This window comes from Mangifera indica, chromosome 18 (genome assembly GCF_011075055.1).
Source record: "Mangifera indica cultivar Alphonso chromosome 18, CATAS_Mindica_2.1, whole genome shotgun sequence".
Classification (NCBI taxonomy): Eukaryota; Viridiplantae; Streptophyta; class Magnoliopsida; order Sapindales; family Anacardiaceae; genus Mangifera; species Mangifera indica.
Window position 1 is genome coordinate 11,909,065 of NC_058154.1, and position 21,089 is coordinate 11,930,153.

General features: G+C 35.9%; 5 protein-coding genes across 6 annotated transcripts; 1 reads left to right on the forward strand and 4 right to left on the reverse strand.

Annotated features, from left to right (window-relative positions):
• Positions 1-1,057: 1,057 nt before the first annotated feature.
• Positions 1,058-3,818, reverse strand: LOC123202364 (vacuolar protein sorting-associated protein 22 homolog 1). Its single transcript, XM_044618255.1, has 7 exons — positions 3,587-3,818; positions 3,381-3,491; positions 2,805-2,940; positions 1,947-2,101; positions 1,749-1,856; positions 1,504-1,593; positions 1,058-1,383 (listed from the first exon to the last, which is right to left on the reverse strand). The coding sequence occupies exons 1-7, from the start codon at positions 3,635-3,637 to the stop codon at positions 1,282-1,284; spliced, it is 753 nt and encodes a 250-aa protein (XP_044474190.1). The 5' UTR covers positions 3,638-3,818; the 3' UTR covers positions 1,058-1,281.
• A 653-nt stretch (positions 3,819-4,471) lies between these two features.
• On the reverse strand, positions 4,472-5,922 carry LOC123201614 (fatty acid desaturase 4, chloroplastic). Of its 2 annotated transcripts, XM_044617189.1 has the most exons (2): positions 4,977-5,922; positions 4,472-4,829 (listed from the first exon to the last, which is right to left on the reverse strand). In XM_044617189.1, the coding sequence occupies exons 1-2, from the start codon at positions 5,781-5,783 to the stop codon at positions 4,785-4,787; spliced, it is 852 nt and encodes a 283-aa protein (XP_044473124.1). In that variant the 5' UTR covers positions 5,784-5,922; the 3' UTR covers positions 4,472-4,784. The 2 variants fall into 2 exon arrangements, with proteins under 2 accessions (XP_044473124.1, XP_044473123.1); XM_044617188.1 differs by having other exon boundaries at positions 4,472-5,919.
• A 1,772-nt stretch (positions 5,923-7,694) lies between these two features.
• Positions 7,695-12,248, forward strand: LOC123201992. The gene is made up of 7 exons (XM_044617688.1): positions 7,695-8,144; positions 8,714-8,854; positions 8,963-9,328; positions 9,946-10,191; positions 10,734-10,826; positions 11,219-11,419; positions 11,742-12,248. The coding sequence occupies exons 1-7, from the start codon at positions 7,824-7,826 to the stop codon at positions 11,955-11,957; spliced, it is 1,584 nt and encodes a 527-aa protein (XP_044473623.1). The 5' UTR covers positions 7,695-7,823; the 3' UTR covers positions 11,958-12,248.
• Positions 12,249-13,705: 1,457 nt separating this feature from the next.
• On the reverse strand, positions 13,706-16,834 carry LOC123201993 (cytochrome P450 716B1-like). Its single transcript, XM_044617689.1, has 4 exons — positions 16,126-16,834; positions 15,575-16,016; positions 14,202-14,389; positions 13,706-14,127 (listed from the first exon to the last, which is right to left on the reverse strand). Exons 1-4 carry the CDS (start codon positions 16,612-16,614, stop codon positions 13,822-13,824), a joined length of 1,425 nt encoding a protein of 474 aa, XP_044473624.1. The 5' UTR covers positions 16,615-16,834; the 3' UTR covers positions 13,706-13,821.
• A 1,111-nt stretch (positions 16,835-17,945) lies between these two features.
• LOC123202463 (cytochrome P450 716B1-like) lies at positions 17,946-20,959 on the reverse strand. The gene is made up of 4 exons (XM_044618418.1): positions 19,743-20,959; positions 19,214-19,655; positions 18,770-18,957; positions 17,946-18,670 (listed from the first exon to the last, which is right to left on the reverse strand). The coding sequence occupies exons 1-4, from the start codon at positions 20,229-20,231 to the stop codon at positions 18,425-18,427; spliced, it is 1,365 nt and encodes a 454-aa protein (XP_044474353.1). The 5' UTR covers positions 20,232-20,959; the 3' UTR covers positions 17,946-18,424.
• Positions 20,960-21,089: the final 130 nt, after the last annotated feature.

The following is a 21,089-nucleotide window of genomic DNA, read 5'->3' on the forward strand; positions in this document are numbered from 1 at the left end:
ACAAGGGAATCCTAAGGTCAACTGAAGATAGCAAGTACTTCTGATAAATCAAAGAGGCTCATATACATTGAATGAATGATGCCCCAACAAAGAAAATTTGCCAACAAGTGGAATTCTGAAACAACCGAACCAGTGCCATATCCTTACGCCCTGCTCTACCAACCTGTATCTAAATGGCCTCAGTCAACACATACTCAAAGTTGACAGGACTGCAATGACATAAACCAAGGATTTGCATCTCAACCGTGGATGAACATGCACAAACACATTTGTTTTTTGTTAGGGCCCGAGTACATGTGAAGAAAAAGAAAGGAGAAGGGAAGGCAAGAAGAAAGGCATGTGCAAAGGAGGACACTGGAAAGCAAATCATGATGGCAGAGGGCTGTAATTTTAATGCAGATGGCAGCACTCCAGAAGCAAAAATGATAGCAGACAAGCAGCAAAAGTTTTGGGACCTGCTGGAAAAGAAAGAAATTGCGAAGACACTGGAAGCTGAGCTGGCATACAGGGATTGGAAAAACAGTTGTGAGGAAGTTAGAAATAGGAGCCTGGAGAAGGAAATGGGGGAGGATTTTTTTGGAGAAGAAGTAGAAAGGAAGTGAGGGAGAGCTCCAGCCTCTCGAAAGCTGGATGTCATTGAACTGTCTTGAATCCATTGAGCTATTGTAATCAGTAAGGGTTGAGGGTTTTAGCTTGTTTGCCGTGTGAGAGTTTTAGGTGTGTGTTGTCACATTTCTTTTGTTTGCTTGTACCGTTCGGAAGCTCCAGTTATCGTGTTTTGTGAGGAGATTATTAGGCGGAGTCTATAGAGAGTGTTGTGTGAGTTTGAAACCCCAGACCAGGGGAAGAGAACACTGATTGCCTCTGTTTCTTAATGAATTTATTATAATCGGAATATCAGTTTGCATTCTGTTTTCTACATTCATTTACTGTTACATTGGAAGCAAACAAACAACAATCCACAAGTAAGTCCCGCTTCTCTGGAAATCTCGGAACGCACATTTCATTGAGGCTGAAGTCAGCCAGCGCTGCCCACGAAACCTCCAGGTTCCTATCATTTTTCCACATGAACTGTCTTTATTTTCATTTACCTTGAAAGATGGCACATAATATTCTCATGGGAAAAATGGCTTAAAATTTTAACATATATCCATGAACATCATAACCATGTAGGATGGCAAAAGTGGAAAAGGAGATATATAATACCATTTTGCACTTCGTCTTTCGGGTATCCACGAATGACATATTTAATACAATTTCATTGAAAGAGGAAACATTATGCTAAGTATCAACTCCAACTGATGAGGTGATTGAAGACACACAGGGGAACCAATACCGTCGTCTGCCATCTCTGTGGCCATCATCAATCATAGCAAGACCTTCCTGTATATCAAACAGTAAGGACTTATGAGTCCATGGCATCCAACCATACAAGTGACCAACATAAGCAAAAAAAATATTTTGTAGTACAAAATATGAAGGCCAACGATAGCAAGAACTCACGTCTAACAACGTGTCAAGTGCATCAATGGCACGACCAGTTGTCCAGGAAAGTCGTCTCTCTACCTCATCAACAGTTACAAAACCTTGAGCCTAAAAGAGCCAAAAGAGCAATGAACTCAGATATTTTTCAACTGGTAATACATTATTTCACTCAGAAGAGTAAAGAAATACAAATTTTTCATGTTTTTGCACACATTCCAAAAAGAATTTTGAATATGGAATCATATAAAGAAAATGGTTATAACCTGGGCCAACTCCAAAATTTGATTATGGTCTTTGTTCAACTCAGTAGGAACAGAGCGGACAAGCTTTTTCTTTCCAACAGAAATCACCTCAAAACCACTACCCATTACCTGAAGAAATTTAAGCATTGGGTGTTTATTTATCAATCACCATAATTTTATCAACATGAAATGTACCCAAAATAGGCTTAATTTCATTACCTTCAGCTTACTTATAGCACGCAAGCAGTCATCCTCAGATACAGCTTCACGATCACTTTTTCGCCTCTGCCGGAGGAGAGTGCAGAGTTCCTGCATGTTGATTAGACCTCCATTGTGGGGTCTTGTTGCCAAGCAAATCTCAACAATTTGTACCCCTGTCTAGTCAAGCCGCTATATTTCAGTGTAAACATTCTATAAAATCATGAATGCACCTTATTACAAGTAGGTATAACAAGCACATCATTGATAAAACCTAGAGGTGGAGTTATTTAGAAGTCATAGACAAAGATTTACAGCTATCTGCAGAAACTTGTAGCTGCAATGCCAAAAAGTTCAGCTGATTTAATTTTATAGGCAAGAACCCAGCTAATACAAAAAACGTGATTCTTATGATTGAATTAAACAGATAGAAGAAACATAGAGGCCTTGTTCAAATTTTAGGATATGAAGAACCAAATCAGGCTTCCTATTATTATATCACAGAGAACACAATCTATTAAGGGATGTTCTCCCCAATTCACACAGCATAACAAGTTTTTCCTCAGCAGAAATTTCCATTAAATTATGAGCACATTAGGCAAAACATCCTACACTCACTAGAACATGAAATTGCAGTTTCTTGTTGATAAGACGAGGACCAAAATTTTCAATTTACAGATTGCAAATTTCATCAAAAATAAACTACTAATAAGATCAAGTAACAGCCAATTTACTCAAAGGAGTCTTAGAGAGGTTATAAAAGGAATCTTAGGTATTTACATGCATCCAGAATTTTTTCAACGTTTACATAACATCACACCTTAAAAAACTAATGTCATGACTCATGAGATATGGACCGATATTAAATATGACACTAACCAAGTTCATAATAGAAATCACCAATCCCTAAAAGCTCTGCCCAGAAACCCTTATTTGACGCCAAGGGATCTACTCCAACTTTTGCACACATCTCATGAAACTGTGACCTGAATGTGGGGTTCTTGCGTATATCATTCTGCAACAACCCATTTCAACTATTAGCTCAAATCAATTTTGCTAACAAAAACAACACAACCGGACAAACAAGTAACCATTCATCCTAAATATCCATTCATGTTAAAATATTAACTTCCCATGATCACGCACAGAATCTGTTTCTTCACAATATTAGAGATCAGCCCTTATAGTTTCACTATATTGTTATTAGTTCAACCAAATTATAAGAATTAAACCTAATTTCTCATAAGAAAAGAAATCTGATACTTCAAAGCCTTTGACGACAAGATACAAAAAATCTAAGTATTCTTCTAAGAATATGAAAACTAACCTTGTGCTTTCATTTTATTGTCATTATTTAGTAATTCAAAATCCTAATTCTCAAAAACAACTAAACCAAAAGAAAGAACAAGAAATTTACAACAAACTATATTTTAAGAAAGAACAAGAAAATTTGACCTTATGCTTACGGGCAAACTCTTCCAGCTGAGAACGAAAGGTGGCAAGCTGCTCTTTCATGAGATCAGTTCTAAGCTTTGCTACATTTTCTCCCAGTAATCGATACTGATCCTGCAAAAAATTAAAATAAAAATTGACAAGATTAATGCATGAAATAACAAGAGTAAATTAAGAACTTTTAGCACAGATTAAGAAAAAAAACAAACCCTTGCAGCAGCTGCGGTCTGTAAACCTCCAATTCCAGGTCGTCGTCTCATTCTTCAAAATTTTCGTAAATTGATTGTGTTTGGTTTATGGGTTTGGAAGTTTTACGACTAAACTTGTTCTAACAATGTTGTTTCTGAAGACGGCGAGATGAGATTGAAAACGAAATTTTGGTCAGAGTGTATTCTGATGCAAGATCGGCGCGTATCGGCCCATAGAATGGCCTCGGCCACTCACCGTCCCTATTTATAATTAACGGGAAATCACCACATCCCACCCATGGTTTGATGTAAGAAACTGTCGTCTTTTAAGTTTGAAAAAACCATTTTTTACCCATGTATTAGTGTTAACCCTTAGTTTTAGGAGTCAAAATGTATAGATGATATTTTATCCAAATATTATACCAGAGGTGTCATTAACTTCATTTTATCTCTTAAGTTTAAAATATTATAATAAAACTCTTACCAAACTAATTTGTCAATAATCTTATGGGGGTGTATTTGTTATCTTTTTAAGCCTATTAAGGACAAATGATAGTTTTCTTATTTTATTGTAAAACTACCACCATCTCATATATTTTTAAAATGTATTTTATAACCCCAAGAGTATGCAATATCTCATATAATTTGAAAATGTATTATAATCCTAATAATATGCAATATAGTATATAAACAAAAACACAAAAAATCACACGACTCTACAAATAAATTTTTGAAAAAACCATTGTAGAGTATGCAATAGTGATATATGAATTTTCAAGAAAATTTATAATCATAGTCGAGAGGCTAGTCAATTCAAACCAAACTATCATAGACTTGATCAAGTATATTATTAGGCTATCATTCCAAGACAGGGGAAAACTTTTTTTTTTTTTCCATAAAGTAATATATGAAATCATAATCATTTCCCCAATTGATTAACTTGTTTTACATTGACTTCAAGTCCTTCACACAGGTAGACCTAATGAAAGAAAGAATACAAGTATCATTAATCAATAACGAGCAGAATAACCCTGTAATCTGTTAATCACCCAGGAATTCTGCCGAAAGAATACCCTGCATTCGATACAAGAACACCATCACCAACACTACCTTTAATCTCCATTTTCTTCTGAATAATCTTATAAACAGAGAAGCTGTGTTCCAGATTCAGGTCGCCCCACAATCTTCACCCAGTGGAATTTTGTTCATAAACTTGTATCTACCAGAGGACTTGATCCAAAAGGATGGCAATATTGATTTGCACCTACAAAATGATAAAAACAAATTATCAGGGAGCTGCAATTTGAGGAGGACTCTCAGCTTCTTCAGTCCACTCAGAGCTGGGTTCACTCCATGAGCGGGGTCGAACCCTGAATTTGAAAAACAAAACCATCTCCAATGCTTCAAACACCTTCTGTTCATCCAAAAATCGATTCCAGATTCCGCTCACTATGCAGTAATTGTTGTTATAAGGCGGCCTGTGATGTGCTGCGTGTTGTGCACGCGACACAAGCACCCCGGCGTCCTGCAATGCCACCACTAATGGCGGCAGCTTGCTCTTAGTGCCATGAGCCCAAGCATGGAACTGCTGGCTAAACATAATGCAGCCTGCGCAGACACTGACAAACCCATTGAAACTTGCATCATCACTGAGGATATCCAAAGGTAGCACTGTGAAGGTTGTGGCCCTAGCCAGGGCATGCAAATTGTTAGCAAATTGGCGCCTGGTGATTGTCCAGGGCCACTTATGGTGACCCTGGAAGGCATCGATTTGTGAACCGAAAAGGGAAGTTGAAGCATCACCATAATTGTCAATGCCCCAGTGGTACACCCCGGACCCAAGATCAGCTAGAATGTAACCGATGTAGCCTGCCAACATGGGCTCGAGCCAGACGTGGGAAGTGGCGGCAGCCACCATGGACTTGGCTAGGGCAATAGCCACTGTGATGCACCCACTTGCAACCCAAGCACGATGAGTCCATGTTGACTGCAAAGATGGGTCACTGAGGAGAGTGCCAGTCGCAGAAGTGGGTGTGACCATTGGCGAAGTTACTAGCTGGGGCTCGATGATTAGCCGGCCGGTGTTGGGGGATCCGGACTTGGGTTTGGTACTAGTAGTGGCTGAACATGTGACACATGTATAGTGGCTCGGTCGATGCCACTTGGGAACATATTCCTGGGACCTTAATGAGTATTTTTGATGTGGTAGGGCAGCCATTGAAGAGTAGTGGCTCTAAGAGAAATCAAAGAAAGTGTGCTATGAGAAGCTATAAATAAACATGTTAAGAGAATGAATTAAGTGGCTTAGAAGAGATTGATCAAGAAGAAGAAGAAGAATATTGTGGTGTAAAGGGAACATGCGTGGGGCTGTGGTGTTCTCTAGTGGCTTGTATTCAAATTTTGTCACATACTTTTGTTCAGAATTTGTGGGTGTTTTTTCTTGCGGTACTTCAGTCAACTTGAGGTGCTCCACGAATTATGTGGCACCCTTCTGGGCCGTTGGATCGATTTTAGTTAAGAAGCGATGGAGGGTAAGGATTTGATCGGAAATTTTGGTTGGCTTTGCGTATCTAGTTGAAGGTTGTGATGAAAATTCTTCCTCCTGTTTTTGTCTGTTTGTGAAGAGTGTCAGAGACACTTCGTTTGCTGTGTAGAAACAAGTGCCGTAGAGGAATATTCTAAGTTGCCAGCATCTATACTTCTAAAGAAAGCCCGAGAAGAGAACTGTCTCGACACATCTGCAGATCGTTTGGCTTATGTCATATAATGACCATTTTGTTAATTTATTTTTTATTATTTAAATTATTTTATTTAATTTTTTAATAATAAAAAAGTATGATAATGATATAATATTAATAGTGATATAATAAATAATATAAATAATAATCTAATTATTATATTTATCTTAGTGATAATAGTTTATTATTGTTAATAAAGGATAATTCTAATCAAATACACCTTATTCATCACATTTGAAAATTATTTGACTTTATTTATTATTAATTAGAATTTTAATTCAAATCTAGCTGCTGTTGAAAATTTTCTAACTTAAAACTTAAAATGGTACTACGTGAATATGATTCCAAGATACAAACTGTCAAAATAAATCCAACATAGGCCTCTAGTACATTTTTTTTAAAGAAAAAATATTCTTCATCATCATCCCAAACAACTGTGGAATTATTTTATAATTTATTTTTTAGGCCAAAGCATTATTTTCCAACCAAGTTTACTCTGTTTTTTAAAGTACATATGTAATAATTTAATAACCAAAATATTTATGTATAAATTAACTTTTATTCAATTTTTTTATTAGAAATAAAGATATAATTATTATTTTATTATTAAATCCTAAAATATTAAAAAATTATATCATTTTTTTTAGTTTAAAAAACTAACAATTTCTTCTCATGATTAAATTTTGAAAAGCTATATTTCCCTATTGAAGGTTTCAATTTTTTAGGTGATTCACTGGAATCTTGGCACCATGGAGAAAAAGAGCCTACAAAGGAGCATCTTTTCTCATGGAAGAGTTTGAGACTAGAGATTGACGCTCGAGAAGGATCAAAGAAGAAGCATCGACACTTCTGGATGGTGCTTTATTGTTTATATCTAAACAATAAAGGGTCGTTTAGAAGTGTCGACGAAGGACACTTCTTCTCCTTCAAATCCTTCATCAAGGTTTCTTCTCTGTGATAATCGAATTTTGGTGGATTATTTGAAAAATTGAAATCCTAAGAGGAAAAATGTAATTTTTTAAAGTTTAATTATAAGAAAAATTATTAGTTTTCTGAATTAAGAAAAAAATAATATAAATTTTTAGTATTTATAATTTGATAGTAAAATAATAATTTTACTTTTATCTTTAATCAAAAAAATTCTAACAAAAATTAATTTATGAAAAAAATTTAAAATTTAAAATTATCATAAATATATTTTTAAAATTAGAATAAAACTTAGGTAGAAAATGATCTTTTGACCTTGTCTTTTAACATGTAAATAAGTTTCCCATTAGCAGAGAATGATGGTGACGGCTAAGGAACATCCATAGGATTAGGAGGATACTCAAAAGAGAACTTTTGTAATATATAATTTCATGTACAAAATGTACTAAAAACGAATGTAATTGGGCCCATAAAGGTTTAATGATAATGCGTCCAAGAGTCATCACACAAGCCCAGATAGTAAATGCTTAAACGAAGAACGCCACTTGAAACCCAGTGCTGATTTCTCGGTTCTCGTGCCTTCAACTCCAAAAATGGTGCCGCCTCCTTCATGTTCTTCTTTTTGTCTGGCGTTTTTAACGATTTTATCTCTTCTGTTGGCGCACGCCACCTGTTCGACGAAACTGCCCTTTCACCCTCGGGATGTTCTTCCTTTTTTGCCCCGACAGGTTGCGTGGCCACTCTTGAACTCTCTCAAAAGCCCGGTAGACTTGCTGCCGGCATTTGTGGGTTCCGCCTCGTCGTCAAATGACACCGTTGAGTGGAAGGGTGCGTGTTTTCATGAGAACACGGCCTGGATGGAGTTTCATAATAAGTCTGGCTCTGAGTTTGGTGGTGGAACTCTTCATATCAAGGTACTTCTTTTATGGAAATTTTGTATGTGGGTGTTTGGATTTTGGTGAATTTTCTGGTAAAGTTGACTTTTTTTATAATCTAAATCACGTGTAAGAGAACTGGGTTTGTTCATAGTTTAGTCTTTTTTATTTACTTTTATATATTTGTGGTTTTGTTTATGGATGAAATGGTTACACTATTGCGTGTGTTTCTGTTGCGCTGATTTTTGAACTTGCTAGAGCTGAATTTGAGGTTTTCTCGAGTTTTTGGGGCATTAAATAATTTGATTTCAATTGTTCTTCTTACTGAGAACTGTGGTTGTATTTGGTTCTGTAAAATTTTACGGTCTTGTTAATGGTTAAGGTTTTGTGAACAATGTTTTAGCAGCTTGGCTGAATTTAGAAATTATAGATTGTTTTTTGTTTAGGTATCGGATTTGATTTGTGCTTGTCAGCTTCTTGCCTTGTAATTTTGCTGTGGAAATTATATAGTTCTAGTGCTGCTGCTGTTTCCTATTGGAAAGTAAAAGAATTGGTTGTTACAGTTCTGAACTTGAAGTACTTAAAGAAGTATCTATGTGCTTACCCAGATTAGCAAAGCTCATAGTTGGACATGCATGGATCTTTATGTCTTTGCAACTCCCTACCGTGTGTCTTGGGATTACTATTTTTTGTCCCGGGAGCATACGTTTGAATTCAAAGAATGGGAAGGGAGATCTGAGTATGAATATGTGAGTTTCAACTTTCTTCTTTTTCAGAATTTACCCTTTGTTTTAGATTTTTTAACTTGAAGCACATATTTATTTTCTATTTTGTGTGTGTACTTGATATTATATTAGGTGAAAAACAAGGGAGTTTCAATTTTCCTGATGCAAGCTGGGATGCTTGGAACACTTGAAGCACTATGGGATGTCTTCCCTCTATTTACTAATACTGGATGGGGTGAGAGCTCCAATATCGGGTTTCTCAAAAAGCACATGGGAGCTAAGTTTGAAGAACGTCCTAAGCCCTGGGTTACGAATGTCAGTGTTGATGACATTAAATCTGGTGATTTTCTTGCAATTTCAAAGATCCGTGGAAGGTGGGGAGGTTTTGAGACTTTGGAGAAGTGGGTCAGTGGATCTTACGCCGGTCATTCTGCTGTTTGCTTAAGGGATTCTGAAGGGAAGCTATGGGTTGGTGAATCAGGGCATGAGAATGATCAGGTAAAACCATAGACTTGCTAAGCAATGATGGTATTATAGGACTCCATTAAGTTTGAAACTGTTATGAGATCATGAATGGTCATTTTCTTTCTTTAATTTCATTTTACTTTTCTAGTTCCAACCTTTTAGTATGGTATTTTCACTTGTGTAGTGCGAAACTGTTGCTGGAGCTATTTAGTTTCTCCTATGGCATTCCTATTGAACGTTTCATCCTTGATTTACTGGATTTTTCTTTTTCGGTTGTGACACTTAAATGTTTTATTTATCCTTGTATGTTCTCCCACTTTGCTGGCTTCTATTTTCTTTTTAATATCAGGTTTTAGATTCCATTAAAATCTTTGTACTATTTCATTGCAACATCATCAACATGATTAGTTCTTTTAGTTTTGAGAAAACAACATATCTGTTGCCAAATATCTTAACACAAATGATTAATCACATATAAACAGCCTAAGAATGGATTAAGTGGGACTTGAAATGCTTTTCTACAAAAATTTCTTTTTACCTGTCACTTAGATTATGCTAGAATTATAGGGTCCAGGAAATCAAGTGCATGGCTGATTATATAATAACCTTGATTAGATTTATACTGAAGTTTTGCCTTCCATTTTTTTCAGGGTGAAGATGTAATTGCAGTGTTACCCTGGGATGAATGGTGGGAATTCGAGCTGAACAAGGATGATTCCAATCCACATATAGCATTGCTACCTTTGCATCCTGATATTCGAGCAAAGTTTAATGAGACTGCTGCATGGGAGTATGCTTTAAGCATGGCAGGAAAACCTTATGGTTATCATAACATGCTATTTAGCTGGATAGATACTATCGATGGCAATTATCCACCCCCCTTGGATGCTCATCTAGTAATAATTTTTTCCGAATCTGAATCTATGTGTTCTGATATTCTCTTCTTTGGTTGCATTTCCTTCTTTTCTATTATCTAATCATCTTTTCACTTCTTGACCACAAGCTTTATTTCTGATTAAGTGTCATCTACTCTTTGTTGTAAAAGTATTTGTTGTGCTGGTGATGATAACCTCTATTCCATCAATGTGAATATTACATGTTGCCTCTGGAAAAGAAGGCGGTGCACCAAAACCAAGAAATTGCCTAGGAGAATTTTTTTCACTTGTCACTTTGAATTTATTTATTAAATCCAGTGTTCATGGCTTCATAGCTCAGATAATATTTCTGTGTTAGTAATAATACCATTGTCTCCATCTTGTTTTCTTCTTTTATCAGGTTGAAATCTTAAGATGTTATTTTCTGACTGCTAACCAGTTTCATAGTGCATATAATTTAGTTGTGCTTTCCATCTCCTGTGTATTTGCATTGAATTTTGTGTAACAATTATAGTTTCTCTTGTTTTGGTTAATAGTTAAATGCTAGCATTATGGTCTTACAGGTTGCTTCTGTCATGACTGTATGGAACCACATACAGCCTGCATATGCTGCAAACATGTGGAATGAAGCCTTGAACAAGCGTCTTGGCACTATGGTATAATACAAGTGTATTCCATTTTCTAAATCATGCTTCTCATTCTCAATATTTAAATTTCTTGGAATTATGGTGCTTCATGCATAAAAAAATTTACTTACTAGATAATTCATTTGTGAACCTCTGGTAGGATGATTAACATTGTAAACATCTTTATTTGAGATTTTTTAGATTATGAATTCATCAGTTACATGTTTCATGAGCAAAACTTGGATAAGATGGATTGATTTTAACCTCCAAGTCTGGTCATTTAAGCAGATAGCTCATCTACAAAAATTTTGGAACACTTGTTAAGTTTTGCTTGGAAGTCAGATTAAGCAAAATTATTGCCCAAATGCTATGTGCAATATGTCATTTTTGAATTTTTGAGGAAGTTTTATTGTTTTATGCAGGACCTTGATCTTCCTGATATATTAGTAGAAACTGAGAAGCATGGGTTATCCTTTGATGAATTGCTGACAGTTCCTGAGCAGGATGACTGGCTTTATAGTGATGGCAAGTCAACCTCATGTATTGCTTTTGTTCTCGAAATGTACAAGGAGGCAGGATTGTTTGATCCAATTGCTAGCTCTATTCAAGTCACTGAGTTTACGGTTAGTCTATTGAAGAAATTTCAACCCTTCTTCTGGTCATACTTGTCTACAATGCTTTTCAGGCTAATTTTGACAATCAGATTATAATATTACTTTCCATTTTTTAAATAATAATCATCTACCCGCTCAGCCCTAGGCCACCTGAAATCCATTAAGAGGAAGTAACACTAAAATTCTTTCAAAATGGATTACTATTGACCCTCAATAATTTCTCTTCAATGTGTATTAAAGAATCAATATTGTTTGACAACAAAGTAGTCAAAAGTTAATTTAGAGATCCATTAGGTAATTTATGCTTGCTCATTTATGGCTTAAACTGCAGATAAAGGATGCCTATATACTCAAGTTTTTTGAGAATAACTCAAGCCGCTTGCCAAAATGGTGCAACGATAATGACAATGTGAAGCTCCCTTATTGTCAGATTAAAGGAAAATATCGTATGGAATTGCCTGGATACAATACCTTGGACCCATATCCTCATATGAATGAGAGGTGTCCATCGCTGTCTCCAAAATACGCCAGAGTGCAGAACTGTTGAACAGCAACAACTCGTATCCTTCGTCAAATGAGAGGTGTCAATCTCTGCTACTGAAATACTCCAGGTAAGAGGACTGCTGGAACAGCTTCAATTATTGCATCATGGAAATTGTTCAATTATGGTTGATGAGGTACTGGTTTCTTGTACAAATATCTGATTTATGTATCGATTGGTTGAATGTTTGACAACAGATGTATATATGGTGATAGGAATTTGTAAAACTGGCTCGGTTATCAAATTGTTGTACTATGTAATCGATAGACGATTAATTGTAATTGCATTGTTTGTCAATTGCTTAGCATTTGCAACTTCATCTGTTAAGCTGAACTGATCTAGTGTTGTCGTATAGTGCATTTTAATTAGGATAAAAAGACTACCTCAACTATCAGATTTGTGATTGAAAATTCATTTATCACGTTTGCTCGCTAATTGAGAAGTAAATTTGGCCTCATCTCATGATAAGATTAGAAATTAAGTTCAATTTTAGATTGAAGTTTTGACCTACAAATGTTGGTGGGTGCAATCCAAGCTGGATCGGGATTGGATCGCTGTTTGCTTGAACAATTTGAGTTTGACTTGAAATAATGTTAGTTCGTTGATCGTTTTGAGATGATATTTCACTAGTGTTGTTGTATTGGAGTTTGTCTTGTTAGCGATCATTGTTTTTCTCTGGTTACTCTTTTTCTCTGATTTTACTATTCACCAATTGAGTGTACTAATTTTGATCGGGAGCTGACAATTCTAAATTCAAATTAAGTTTTAGTTGGCCCTTTCTCGAATCCACCTCTGGCTACAATTACTCTGCTGAATTGCTAATGGAAAGCTAACATTTCTTCATGGTTTGCACCTGATTTCGTGACAAAATGGATCCTCGTTGAGAATGTCTACTAGATTTCAATGCAACTAAAAGCGGCAACACAACACAAATAATTCTGAAATATCCTCTGCATCAGTTAACATGAATCACCGAACTAGACTTCATCATAATAGCTTCTTTGGCACAATTTAAACAGGTATTCCTTTAGCTAGGAAGGGCACAGGATCCCTACTGAAAAAATTGTCTGAACATAGAGGCTTCCAAGCAAATCCAGTGATAATGAATTGTCTGACTAGATAATGAATTGCAGCGAGGGTTTCAATTTTGGCAAACTCATTTTGATAGTTGATTCTCAAATCTACTTGGATCAACTTTTGACGATTCTAGGATAAGGCTATCACTGCTGTCAATGATTGGTGTCCCAAAGAGGCTGAAATTTGATGACCACAAATTTTTTTTTTTTTTCAGTGAAGCAATTGTTCTGCAGTGTGGATCTCATGGCTCTAAGAAGACAAGGCTTTGGCCTATAATGGGAATTCCAAGTGAACCTGGAGGGAGTTTTTGGTGCTCTTCTCCTAATCAGGAGAGAAAACTGGCAGGAGGGTAAGGGAAAAACAGTCAATAAAGTATTCATGGCTTGGTTTGAGCAATAGACAGAGAGAAAGAGTGAAGCTTAGTAGAGGACCCACAAAGGTGATTTGAACAATGCAGATGGTTGAAACTAAAATTACTTAAATTTTAAAAATAACAACATTTGGAGGTATCGAATTATCAAACTTTGTTTTTTTTCCTGAGGAAAAGACTGAACTTTATTTTTTTTTATTGAAAGAATCAAACTTTTTTATTTTTTTATTAAAACCTCCATATGTTATTATTATGTATCAAGTATAAAACACACAGAAAAGTGTTACATGAGGACGGATTTGCAGTATTGACTTCAAAACTGATATTTGATCATTTATCTGAATCAAATGAAACATGTACCAGATTCTGCTGTGACCAGAAGCAACAACACTGCTGAAGTCCTTTAAGATCCACTTGAAATACTCATATGAGCTTCTTTGGCATAATCTGGATGGGCAGTCCTTTAGTTGGGACAGGCAGGGGATCTCTAATGAAAGAACTATCTGAACATTGTAACTTCCATGTAAATTGGGTGATCAGATGATGGACCGCAACAAGTGTTTCAATCCTGGCAAACTCATATCCTGGACATATGCGAGGTCCCCCTCCAAACGGAATGAAGCAGTAGGGAGGAATTGAGGCTTGGTTCTCAAATCTGTTAGGATCAAACTTTGCAGGCTCTGGGAATATGCTATCATCCATATGAGTTATGTTTGTAGCCCAGAATATCTACATATGAATCACATGGGAGTCAGTTGAATATTCGATATCTCTCAATGGAGGTAGAATTTTGCAGTACTTGCCTGCCATCCGTCAGGTATAAGGTAACCGCCATATTCGATGTCTCTCAAAGCCTTCCTAAAGCCACCAAAGACGGGAGGAACTGTCCGTAAGGTTTCCAATGCTACTCTCCATGTGTATTTCATCTTGGCAAGATCTTCCCATGTGAGTAATTCTCCTGCTAACTTGCCCTTTGCTACCTCTTCTTGTTCTGCAAAACCAATTAAAATATTAAGCATGTTAATATATATCTTCGTAAATAAGCTGAATTTTTTAGATAGGAGACACAAATTTAAGGTAGTAAAACCGACCTCCATACATAAATAGAGATAATTCTATCATACCAACAACATAATTTAACCACCAATATTTGAGAACTACCCCATCTACAGCTTGAGCCATTTGGAATTCATCTCTTTCTTGCAGACACTATCTCAAAAAGAACTCATCTCTTAGTTTGCAATCTAAGGTTTTCATGCCTCATGCCAAGATTTCCAGCCCATAACCAGAGCTTCTAGCCAACTAGGCTGCAAGCCTCTACCCAAGGTTTCCCAATCTATCTCAGGCATTACTGATTGTCTTCGAGCCTATTAACCAAGCTTTCCAGGATCTCACTAATGCTTCCTTCCCTCTAAGCAATGCTTGTGGGCTCCAACCAAGCATTTCTTGGCTATATCAGGGAAATCTGGGCTTTTATTCTAGACTTTTTACCCATATATAAACTTCAAACTTCTGGCCAAGATTTTCTACTTGTATCCAAACCTTTCTGATACTATTTGTAAGATCACACAGAGGAAAAACATTTCGAGATAAATAATATAGGAATACAAATCATATCACACAATATTTAAGTGGTTCAACATAACCTACTTATATCCACAAATAATAAAGAGTTCTAACTATAGGATCCACAACAAGAGAGAATTCTACCTAGGAATGTCAACAACCCAGTTTCTACATTCACCTCTATGTTCTCACATTCTCTAATCACCTTAAATTGATTCTCACCACTATATTTAAAAATAAGACATAAGATATTGTCCCTTTAATTGGAATTTTAGTCTACTAGACTCATAGTTCTACTCGAGTTTACAATTGTATTCTTCTTTAAATAGTTTTCTAAAGAGATACCATTTTACTTGGAAACAAAAAAGAACACAAGTTAGGATATGTCAACATACTATAGCATCCTACAGAACCATTGCCTAATATTATTTTTGACTGCCATATTAGAACATATGCTTTATCTGGATTCTAAAGTGATACTTAAAGATTAAAAATTGTAGACCTTGTTTGCTACAGGTGCCTAGTTTGTATTGAAGAAAGTAATATCAGCTTTCAATAATAGAAGCTAAACATGGAAAGCAAAGAAAAGGAGGGAGTTTCATAAATATACCTTCAAGTACAGTTGCATAAACAGCTGGATCATTAATTAAATGGCGCATAATGAATGTGATTAAAACAGATGAAGTGTCATGCCCAGCAACCATAATAAGCATCACATTGTGGATAATCTCCTTATCAGTAATTAATTGTAAATTGTCCTGATCACGGATGCTGAGCAAGCAAGTAATAAGATCATCATGAGGAGAAGCCATCTTTTGCTCTAGTGCCATCCTCTTCTCATGTATAAGATCTTTCACCATGTTTTGGACCCTTTGACTCGCTCTCAGGCTTCGGTTGTAGCGAGTGAAAGGCAAGTTAACTGGGACTGCCCACATTCCTTCTATCATTTCTTCAAAGTTAGTAACAAATTGATCTCTGCAAGCTCCTCGCTCAACTCCAAATAAAAGAGAACATATTATGTTGAATGTTAGTGTCTTCATCAGGGGCAATACCTGGCATCAATTGAAATGAAAGTCATATCAGGTTTGGCAACTATTCAATGACAAAAACTTAAAGCTGCAAAGCAACCAAAACCTTTGTACTACAAAGCCATCAACATACCGTGACTTGTTCTTTTCCATGCCAGTGTAACTCAAGGTGCATCTTGATTTCTTCATCCATCTTGCCCACATACTTCTTGAGAGATTCTGGTTTCAAGAACGACACAAGGGCATCTCGAACTCTCTTGTGATCTTCGCTACTCAGTTCAAACAAGTTCCGATCACCTAAGATCATGCGAATAGACTTAGTTTGCTGATATGCAATTGTGCTACTGTCACTGGTGAAGACAAACTTGTTTGCAGCCTGGCCATAAATGAACACTGTTGGTTTGCCGAAGAGGCTTAACTTTGATATGGGACCGTACTTTCTTATCCTTTGTTCAAGCCTTTTTTCTGCAGTGTTTGATCTCATGGCTCCAAGAAGGCCAAGGCTTTGGCCTATAATGGGTATGCCTAGTGAACCTGGAGGGAGCCTTTTTGATGATCTTCTCCTAGTTAGAAGAAGAAAAGCTGGAAGGAGAAAAAGAAAAAAGATGAACAACGCACTCATCCCTTGTGCAAGAGAGTAGAGACTATATGAAAATAAAGTTTAATAGATGATCACAGAGATGATGAGGATTTATATGCATACCTTTGACTGAAATTTAGAAATCACTGCTGTTTTTATTTGGGTTGGAATCTCTTACTTCCAGACTAAAAAATATCCCTTTAAGAACAGACAAATGCTAAGCTTTAAGTTTCTTGTTATTATCATGGTTTATCATTTGTAAGACGCAGAGAAAGTTAATACTTGCAGGTAGAGGTAGCAATAGGCTGGGCCACCTCGGTGTCGGTTTGGCTTGTCACGTCTGTAAGTTGTGTCGAGTTAAAATTCGATATAACGCCACCTTGCGGATTGGGTCGTTCCTCAAACTAATGAGAGCTCGCAGCATGACCCGCACAATAGAGTATTGTATTATATTGGATCCTAATTAGACTGATTTGTATTTTTTATAAAAAAAAAATATTTTTTAAAATAAATTTTTATATATCATTAATTTATATTTACTTTAAGTTAATATGATTGATAATAATATTTCGAAAATGATAAATCAATCATGCAAATTATGTTTTTTTATGTATTTTCAAATGATTTTAGAGCATTTGTATTTATGTATTTATATTACTTATTTTCGAATTATAATTAAAAGAAGTGATAAAAATTTACTTTAAAAAAACCCCATTTCATGATAGCTTCAAACTTTCTTCAATTTCTCAATCCCTTATTCTCTCAATCAAGTTTTAATTATGTCTAACAATTTAGTTTTTTTTAAATTTTTTTTACAATTTTGTTAATTTTTTCCTTTAAATGTTTTTCATAATGAAAAAACTTAATATATTATAAATAATAAAGGTGTTGGAATGAATTCATTTTTATAATCATAAATGAGAAAGAATAGATTCAATGTAAACACAATAAAAAATATCTTATAAAAATAAGTAAAAGTGAAATTATATCTCTCATTTTTATACGACATTGATCTTATAAGAACAAGTAAGAGTAAAATTAAATCTCTTATTTTCATACTTCATTACAAAATACTCTAATTTAAAAAATTAAAATAGAGTAATAGATAAAACAAAAGTTGAAAATGATATTTCAAATGAAATTCTAATTATAGTGTCTTTATCATATAACATCTATAAGAGATGTATTTTCAAATACATCTTTTGGTTCCTTCAATCTTGTCAAGTCCGTACATTTTCGAATTGAATGAGAGGAGGATCTCTTTTGGTGGTACCTCTTGGTCTTCTTCTGTCCAACTGATCTGGGAAGGTGAAATAAGAACTCATTAAGTTTCATTAATCTCTCTTCAGAAATGTCTATCGAGCACAGAGAAAAGAACAAAAAATTCTAAGCTTTGTAGTATCATATGGTATCTGTCAAGTCAAAACCAAAACAAGTAACCAATGACCAGAAAATTTAACATTGACATATACATGTTATTTGCAGCCTGGCAATTAGTACATGGGTGATCACTCTAATTGACGCGTCATTGATGAATCCTTACCTTAAACATTATTTAAGACATTTTCCAGGAATCATAAGCTACGTCTCCAAGCTTCTCTGAAATCCTTCTTGAAGATCCACTTTAGCAGACTGATAGTTACATAATCACTGGACTTGATTATGGTGACATGAAATAGGTAAAGTATTGGGGGTAACGGAACGTCACCTCTACTGTCAACCGTTGATCATAGCATGAGGTGACTATGATCAAGAATTGATAGTGATGCTACCGCCCTACATTTTGAGCCTTCTCGCGATGTTGCTTTGGTATGATTTGTATAGGCAGTCCTTTAGCAGGGGTAGGTATAGGCTACCTACTGAAAGAACTGTCTGAACCCAGTAACTTCCAGGAAAATTGAGTGACCAGGTAATAGATTGAAACAAGCGTTTCAATCCTGGCTAATTCATAACCTGGACATATGCGAGGCCCCGCTCCAAATGGAATGTAGCTGTAGCGAGGAATTGATACTTGGTTTTCGAATCTGCTTGGATCAAATTTTGATGGATCTCGGAATATGCTATCATCCATGTGAGTCATGTTTGTCGCCCAGAAGATCTAGATATGAATCAGTAGGACATCATTTGCATATTTTTGAAAGATTACCCCAACAAGCAGTAGGAGAGTGAAATAGAAGTTGAAGTTCTAGGTACTTACTTGCCACCCTTTAGGGATAAAGTAACCGTCAAATTCAATATCTGTCAAAGCCTTCCTGAAGCCACCAAAGACCGGAGGAACTGTTCTCAGAGTTTCCATTGCCACTCTCCATGTGTACTTCATCTTGGCAAGATCTTCCCAGGTTAGTAACTCCCCCATGGGCTTGCTTTTTGCTACCTCTTGTTGTTCTGGAAAAAAACAAATTAAACAATTAAGCATCTGAATATGTCAAACTGTCCTGATAACTAAGCTGTTTCTTCACAATTTAGCTCTCCCTGATAAAACATAAAATTCTTTCCAGATTCTTAAGGAGGGAAGAAAGAGACTTAAGTTGTTTAAACTGTGATTCATCCTCTAAAAAGGGGTAAAGAATGAAAATAGAAACTAGAAATAATTGAAGCTAAAAATGGAAGCAAAAACAAGGAGGAAGCTTCATGAACAAACCTGCAAGTACTACTTCATAAACTGCGGGATCATTAACTAAAAGGCGAATCAGGAATGTGATCAAAACAGATGAAGTGTCGTGTCCAGCAACCATAATAAGCATCACATTGTCGACAATTTCCTTCTCAGTAATTGCAGCTTCCTTGTTCTGATCACGGATGCTGAGCAAGGAAGTGATAAGGTCATCATTAGGAGAAGCAATCTTCTGCTCAAGTCTCATCCTCTTCTCATGTATAAGATCTTTCAGCATCTTTTGAACCTTTTTACTTGCTTTCAGGCCTCGATTATAGTGTGTGAAAGGCAAGTTAACAGGGATTGACCACAAACCTTGTAGTATTTCTCCAAAATTATGAACAAGTTGATCTCTCTGGGCTCCTCGCTCAACTCCAAATAGAATAGAGCATATTATGTCGAAGGTTAGTGTCTTCATCAGGGGAAAAACCTACCAGAAATTTAAATCTTAAATTAACTTAAAATCTTAAGCTGCAAAAGCAAATAAAATCTTTGTACTATGAAGCCATCAACATACCGTGACTTGTTCTTTCCCATGCCAGTGCAACTCAATGTGCTTCTTGACTTCTTTATCTATCTTGCCCACATACTTCTTTAGAGATTCTGGTTTCAAGAAGGAGACAAGGGCACCTCGAACTCGCTTGTGATCTTCGCCACTCAGTTCCAGCAAATTCCGATTGCCTAAGATCATGCGAATTGACTTCGTTTGTTGATTGGCAATTATGCTGCTGTCACTGCTGAAGACTAACTTGTTTGCAGCCTGACCATAAATGAACACGGTTGGGGTTCCAAAGAGGCTTAACTTTGATACAGGACCATACTTTCTGATCCTTGCTTCAAGCCATTGCTCTGCAGTGTTTGCTCTCATGGCTCGAAGCAGGTCCAGGCTCTGGCCTATAATGGGTATTCCAAGTGAACCAGGAGGGAGCTTTCTTGAGGATCTTCTCCTGATTAGGAGAAATAAAAATGGGATGAGGAGAAAGAAAAGGGTCAACAAGGTACTCATATGGCTAGTGAGAGCAAAGAGAGAGAGCTTAACTTATGAATATGTCTACATAGGCGATGAACAACTGTATGGACCCCTTAAGGCTAAAATATCGATCTTCTTTTGTTGTTATTCGGAGCTGGATGCTTGGAATCTCTCGTTTAACTGACTAAAAATATGCTTTCTGGGCTTTCTTTTTCTCTTTTTTCACCCCTTCGCCTGATACGAGGTGATCTTCAGGTCATTTTCTGCTTATTTTATCAATGAGGAAGATAAATGTTCCAAGTTTTTCAATTTTTTTTTATTGAATTATAAGCTACCATCAATTTTCAACCCAGTTAAATCTTTTGGTTTCTTCAACTTTTGTCCTGCTCTTATCTTGCTCCTGATTAAATTGACAAGAAGAATCTTTTTCAATGAATGTCTATTGTTCAGTTTTTAATCCTCCATACACGGAATAGGTAAAATCAGAACCAATGCTCGATAATAACACTAAAACCAATGTTTTCAATCCAAATAGGCATTGATGTAGTCAAAGGACTAATCCGGTTCTTAACCGGTCTTGGTACCAGCCAATCAGACTAGTGATGTTAGCATAACGTCAATTGTCATAATAAAAATTTTAAGTATATATTAAACCGAATTAATCCAATATAAAACAAATTTGCCATCATACAAACTCAGGTTGAATCTCATGATCAACATTTTCCTTCTAACATCCACCCAGATTGATTCGCCCAATTAATTCAATCACAAATAAATCCGGACTGGACTGACCACCATATCAGATCCACTTGCTAATATGATTTATTCACATGAAAGATTTAAAGCTACATTTCAAGCGGATGTTCTTAAACGACTTCAGCTCATGCTTATTCA